Source organism: Maniola jurtina, chromosome 25, assembly GCF_905333055.1.
Source record: "Maniola jurtina chromosome 25, ilManJurt1.1, whole genome shotgun sequence".
NCBI classification, from domain to species: Eukaryota; Metazoa; Arthropoda; class Insecta; order Lepidoptera; family Nymphalidae; genus Maniola; species Maniola jurtina.
In genome coordinates, this window is record NC_060053.1 from 4262532 (window position 1) to 4269293 (window position 6762).

A 6762-nucleotide genomic window follows, 5' to 3' on the forward strand; every position below is an offset into this window, starting at 1 on the left:
TGACGGGATTTTCACAGACAAGTAGAGGATTGACCAGGGTGTAACATAGGCTACTTTTTTAACCGACTTCCAAAAAGGGAGTTGTGTTTTTCTCCCTATGTACACCGAAATCTCTGAGATTTCTGAACCGATTTGCGTAATTTTTTTTTAATCGATAGAGGAACTTTGCGACATTGTTTCATAAAAAATTTGGATTCCAACTCCTTAATCCTGATGCTGCAGGGGATCTGACCAATCCACGCGGGCGAAGCTGCGGGCATCAGCTAGTTGTACCTAATTGTAATACAAAACATAAATAATTCCACCCACTCAGTTTTAGGCGAACCCCAAGGGTCGATTATATGTAAGTCGTGGGTAGAAAAGCTCACAATAGTCATAAAGTAGGTACCATAGGTACATATTATATGAAAGCCACAATAGCTCAACTGTTGAGGAGCGGACTGAATTCCGAAACCCACTCCTGGCACAAGCTTTACGCTTAATTGGAGGGGAAAGGGGAATATTAGGAATATTAGTCTTATTTAACTTGACACAAAAAAAATATTATGATAATAATGACGCAGGAATTATAATTAATAGCGTTGTAAGTAGATACATGATACTTAAATGGCACAGACGTGATATTAATATCGTAGATCGAAAAAATAAAATTACCTAATTGTTCTCACAATTATTGTTGCTCTGACTGTGTTTTTTTATCTTTTAAATATACAGGTTTTTACATTTCTGTATGTCAGAAGAAATTAGCTCTAGTATCGACTAATTGTGAGTTAGTAAAGATTTTTATATAAACCTGTGAGGATGATACTGCCATTGTCGCAATTGAAATACCATAAGCCTACGTTGTCGTATTAGTTTACAAATTGCGAAAAACCACATTAAATAGAAAATAATTTAAAAAAAAACAAAACCAAAAAAAAAAAACTATAGCCTCGATAGCTCAACGGTTCAGGAGCGGACTGAATTCCGGAAGGTCGGCGGTTCAAACCCCACCCGCTGGACTATTGTCGTACCCACTCCTGGCACAAGCTTTACGCTTAATTGGAGGGGAAAGGGGAGTATTAGTTATGATTAGCATGGCTAATATTCTTATTAAAAAAAAAGAAAAATTGAATTTCGCGGGCAGGCCCGTCGCTTCCACCTTAATCATTATTTTATTTTGTGTTTTCTGTCCCAGTAAAGAAAACTTTGAAGATACCTAAGTCCCATTAAATATTTTTAAATAGAGACCAAAATTTTATTGCCCTAGTAATATAGTTTTTATGATACCAACGGAAAAAGCGTTGGTCTTATATAAAATGAGCCCACATCGTTTTATGACAGGAGTGCCTGTAATATGATCTATTACGGTTGATTCTTTTAAATTGATTGGGTACCCACGCAAAGCCTCCTAAGGTTTCGTAAAGGGCAAAGACCGTCTATTAAGAGAAGAGTCGCCATAGAGGCTTGTTATTGTAGGTTTTATTGGGAATTGATGCTACCAGAGAGATGGGTTACTAGAATAATTAAATACCTACACAAAAAGCTAAAAGATTAATAGAAATAGAAAGTACTCATAGTAGCTTGCGTCCCAGAAGTTGACATAGGTAACTTTTTATCTCGGAAAAGCAAAGAGTTCCCACAGGATTTTAAAAAACCTAGATCCACCCGGACGTAGTCGCGGGCATCATCTAGTTTCATATAAATCTGTTAAACGGATGGGCTTTTAAGAATCCCGAGGGAACTCTTTGATTTTCCGGGATAAAAAGTAACCTAACTCTGTACCAAACATTAAAATCGGTTCAACTGCTGGGTCGTGGTAATCATGCCAACCACATACAACAACAAGTGTAAATTAAAAATTTATATCACTATAGTAACTAGAAAAGAGCTGATAACTTTCAAACGGCTGAACCGATTTTCTTGGATTATAGCTAAGAACACTCTCGATCAAGCAACCTTTCAAATAAAAAAAACTAAATTAAAATCGGTTCATTAGTTTAGGATCACGATGCCACAGGCAGATACACAGATACACACGTCAAACTTATAACACCCCTCTTTTTGGGTCGGGGGTTAAAAAGCAATGATGAGGTGAGGTCGGAGTGCGGAGAGGAGATGCCTGTTCACTTTTGCCTTAAAGGTATTTAAAGGATAAGAAGGTACTTACTGGGTCGTGGATAGCGCTGATCTCCCGACCTTCGAAGAACCACCGGATATCATCAGGTCTTGGTACTGATAACGCTTCACACTCCACCGTCACGCGATCCCCTTCGGAGCCAGTCTGTGTCCTGTTTGATAGGATTTTTGGAGGACCTAGACAAAATTCAAAAACATTTTTATTCAATTAAACTTTTACAAGTAGTTTTGCATCGTCAAAAGCATCTACCACTGGTTCGGAATTTCCTACAGAGAAGAACCAGCAAGAAACTCGGCGGTTGCTCTTTTTAAAGATTTGATTGATTATGCCATGTATAAAAGTAATTGAAGTCCCGCGCATTGAAGGACCTGCGCTCTTCCACGCTCTTTTATCGTTTACATAATCTTCGAATCTTTGTAGACAAAAAAAATACCAATATTAAGAACTAAATGATACCTGCAAATTTGGGCTTTTTTATACCCAGAACTCTGATTTCCGGTATAAAAAGTAGGCCACATCCATTTTCAGGGTGCAAGCTGTCTCTATACCAAATAAAATGCCCACAAAAGTATCCACATTGATTCAGGGTTTTCTTTAATCCTATGGGAATTTTAGAATCGGATCATTAGTTCCAGATACGTACTATATACCTATACTAGCTGATGCCCGCGACTTCGTCCGCGTGGATTTAGGTTTTTCGAAATCCCATGGGAACTCTTTAATTTTCCGGGATAAAAAGTCCGCCAAATTCGTCCAGTGGTTTTTGCGTGAAGGAGTAACAAACATACACACACACACACACACATATAAACTTTCGTTTTTATAATATTATATTAAGTGTGATACTGAGTTCCACACACAATGTAGAACTCAATTTCAAGCATACACATAATACCTAAAGTAACAATATTCCTGCAAACTGTTGCTCCAATATAAAATTTTCAATATGAAAATTCCTCGATGTAATGCCTAGCCGTATTTCAAGCACAGAATACCTTTGATAAAGATAGCAGCCTCTCTTTCGATCTCCGGAAATCCTTGGGCGATCGCTTTTGTAAAATATGTACCGACCAGCGCCAGGGCTTTATACATCTGACCTCCGTAAACGGTTTAGGATCACTGACCTCTACTAATCCTAGTACGCTGGACTTGCTATTGCGGACCTGTTTTTGGATTGAATATCGCCATTTTGGCGGTGATAGCAGCAGTAAACGTCATGTAAGCGTACTCCCCTTCACCCCCAAATCCGCTTCCTACGAGGCTCAGACCAAGCTTTAGGAAGACGTTGGATTGGGACGAATGGGTTGGTGTCTTGGTTGGATTTGACTACACTAGCGGCACGCTATGATGGCCGGTTTGACACATTACAATAGTGATGTGGAATGTCAATTTATTCTCGAACAAAAAACAATTAAGTTTTGTTTTTGTACCTGATTAAATAGGTTTAATAAAACAAAAATGTATATGTTTATTTAATTTATTTGAACGAACTGAATATTTGAACGAAAATGAATATACATACTTTATATGCACACAAGAAACATATGAATACAAAAGATACCAAAAAAGGTGCCACAAAAGGCCATAATTAATCAGATTCGTCCATACTACTATTTTCACTGTCGTCACTGCTATCATCACATACATTAATAATTATATGTTCGTTTTCTATAATATTATTATCTATTTTCACATCTCTTTCATAATCTTCCCTTATTAATTTAACAGTTCTATTCACAACCTTTTCCCAGTCTCCTTTAGTCACATGTTCACAAGCTTCTTCTAATAATTTTAGCATTTTTTTTGTGGTAAATGGGGGTTCTGTATTATGTCTTGCAGCATATCCCTTAATTTGAGCCCACACCAACTCAATCGCATTATACTCACAATGGTAAGGCGGTAACCGTATAACTCTGTGCCCATGTTCTAATGCTATTTCGTCAATGACGTATCGGATCTTGGTTGGTTTGTTTTCTTTTAAAAGACGTACTAATTCCGCTTTTAACATATTCATGTTTGCATCTACGCCATTTTTACGAAGCCATGCGACGATATCAGCTTTCTTTTGGGATTGGGCAGGTGGCTTGTCAATTTGCATCGAGTGGTATGGGGCGTTGTCCATAATTATAATAGATGGTTCAGGGAGGCTACACAACATTGAGGTAAACCATTCAGTAAACTTTTCTCCATTCATGTCTTCATGATAGTCTCCAGTGGTTTTTGACGCAAAAGCCATGAGAGAACCTTCGACAAACCCGTTGATGGTTCCGGCGTGACAAATTATAAGTCGCGATCCTTTTCCTACAGGAACTTTGGAAGTAGATGCTGCTGTGTCATCGTTCCAAGAACGGCCTACAGTATGGTTAGCATTAAGCCATGTTTCATCCAAGAACACAACATTTTGCCAATTTTTGATTTCTTTCACTTGCCGTAAAAAAGTATACCTTGCCATCGCTATATCAAATCTTTCCATCAATATTTTGCGTTTGTTACATTTTTTGTATCGAAATCCAATGGTCTTCAAAATCTTCGTTAAAGAACTTTCCCCACCGAAGAATAATCCAGCTTCCTTCAGTGAATGCACCAACTTTTTTCTTGTTGGATACTCCTTCTGTAAATAGTAGCCGTAAACATGTCTTCGGATAGCATCGGCATCAAAGCTATCGATGCCTACGACTGGTTTTGCTCGTTTTCTCTTTTTTGGTGTGTGAAGTTTATTTTCTTCTGTGCCAGTCTCGCCATATTTTTTTTTAGTTATCCGTCTAACAGTTCGTTGTCCAATATTAAGCGCATCAGCTACGCGTTCAACCACTGACGTTATAGGTAAAATTGGCCCTCCATTTTGAGCTTCACGATCGAAATAGTTACGAAGGCGTATTACGAACTCACGTGTCTGACTATTTAGAACAGTTCTCTGCGTACGTTCGGTCATATCGACGAAATCCACAACAAAGGGCTTGAACAGAGTCCAAATTAACGAGCAAGGGTCAACAGTAATGCAGTATCAATATTTGAAATCCAAAGCCAGGTCAAAACTATATCACAATCGCATTGCACTGACAGTTTATACTTTTCGAAGCAACGTCAATTCGAAACTGCTTTGTTTTGCATTGAGCATTGACGCGAGTTTGCCGGAGGTAGTAGTTGTGCTAGCCAGCGATCCTATGTGACGATCGTATTAGATTCCATTTTTAAAAATTTATTGATATTTTTTTGCGATTTCAGAGGTTTGTCCACATAGTGAAAATTGTTCATATTCACAAGTACATTCACCCCTTAAATGGTGCAAACTGATTTTTCTACACTTGTATACATTTAAGAAATCAATTTAATAAATAAATTTTGAGTCCTAAACCTAAAACTACATTCGATAAAATTTATGAATCTCTGCACATCACTATCGTCAATAAAGTAATACAATTATTTCCTTCAAAGTCGTTATCAATTAATACGGAACTTCATGAGCGGACAAACGTCAAACCGGCCATCATAGCGTGCCGCTAGTTTAGTTCGTATGCCCCCGAGATCGTGGCGTGATGTTAGAAAGTCAGCGAAAACACTATGCAGAGGTTGTAGGTCTATTGCCCTACCCCGGGAAACACGGCAAAAGCAAGTACCAGGGCCCATGGGTCTCTCCCGCGATTTGGCCCATGTACCCGAGAGATTGGTACGAGGTTGCCCTATAATATAGGGTGCATTGTCGATGGATTGGATGCTAAAACTAAGGAATCTCTGATCTCTATAACAACAGCGTGCGTCAACAGAGTTAAATAGACATATTTTAAAAGCCTCAATAGCTCAACGGTAACAGGAATGGACTCAAATCCAAAAGGTCGGCGGTTCAAACCCACCCGGTGCACTATTGTCGTACCCACTCCGAGCACAAGCTTTACGCTTAGTTGGAGGGGAAAGGGGAATGTTAGTCATGGTTACAATAAGATGGCTAATATTCTTTATTAAAAAAAACTATAATGGCCATGCTCAATTTAGGCGTCTAGATTATAATAAGTAATGCGAACAAAAGATGACGATTAATAATGTTTTGAATCTGTTTTGAATCTTATTGCGAATCTTTTTATAAATTTTGTAATCTCTTTGTAAATATCTCTACTAATAATAACAATAATCTGTATACCTAACTTAATTTTGTCACTATTTAATTGTATGCTGTGTTTACCTATAATTAATTAATTAGCTTAACATTTTGCTTAAATATTGTAGAATTGAATTATTATGAGTGTGCTAAATGTAGCAAGCTGTTGGTAAGCCTAATAAAGAAAATAAAATAATACCTTTGATAAAAATGGTAGCCTCGCTCTCGATCTCCGGATATCCTTCGACTGTGGCCTTGCAGATGTATCGGCCGGCAGTGCGTTGGTCTACGTACACTTTCAGATTGGGAGCCTTCCCCTTAACCTGCTGGAGGTATTGCACGTTCATGGAAAAATGTCGTACTTAGCACTTAATTAACTCATCATCAACAACTCATGGCCAGTCCACTATTGAAGACTGGCCAGAACAGATATTGTATTCATACATCTTTGAGAACATTACCTATACCGTTAAAGCAAGTGACATTTAAAATGCACATAAAATTTATATTAAAACGTCTGCCACACTGGCCCAGCGTGGATTGGCAGACT

The 6762-nt window shown here is 38.1% G+C and overlaps 1 protein-coding gene across 5 annotated transcripts in view; it reads right to left on the reverse strand.

Annotated features, from left to right (window-relative positions):
• The window catches only part of LOC123878143 (irregular chiasm C-roughest protein-like), a 120354-nt gene that overhangs the window by 13417 nt on the left and 100175 nt on the right, over window positions 1-6762 (reverse strand). For 4 of the 5 annotated variants that reach the window (XM_045925238.1, XM_045925240.1, XM_045925237.1 and 1 more), the window contains exons 11-12: window positions 6412-6538; window positions 2150-2295 (exon numbers count right to left, since the gene is read on the reverse strand). In XM_045925238.1, the coding sequence (XP_045781194.1) occupies window positions 2150-2295; window positions 6412-6538 (273 nt within the window). The remainder of the gene's footprint in view (window positions 1-2149; window positions 2296-6411; window positions 6539-6762) is intronic. The other variant, XM_045925239.1, reaches the window with a different exon arrangement.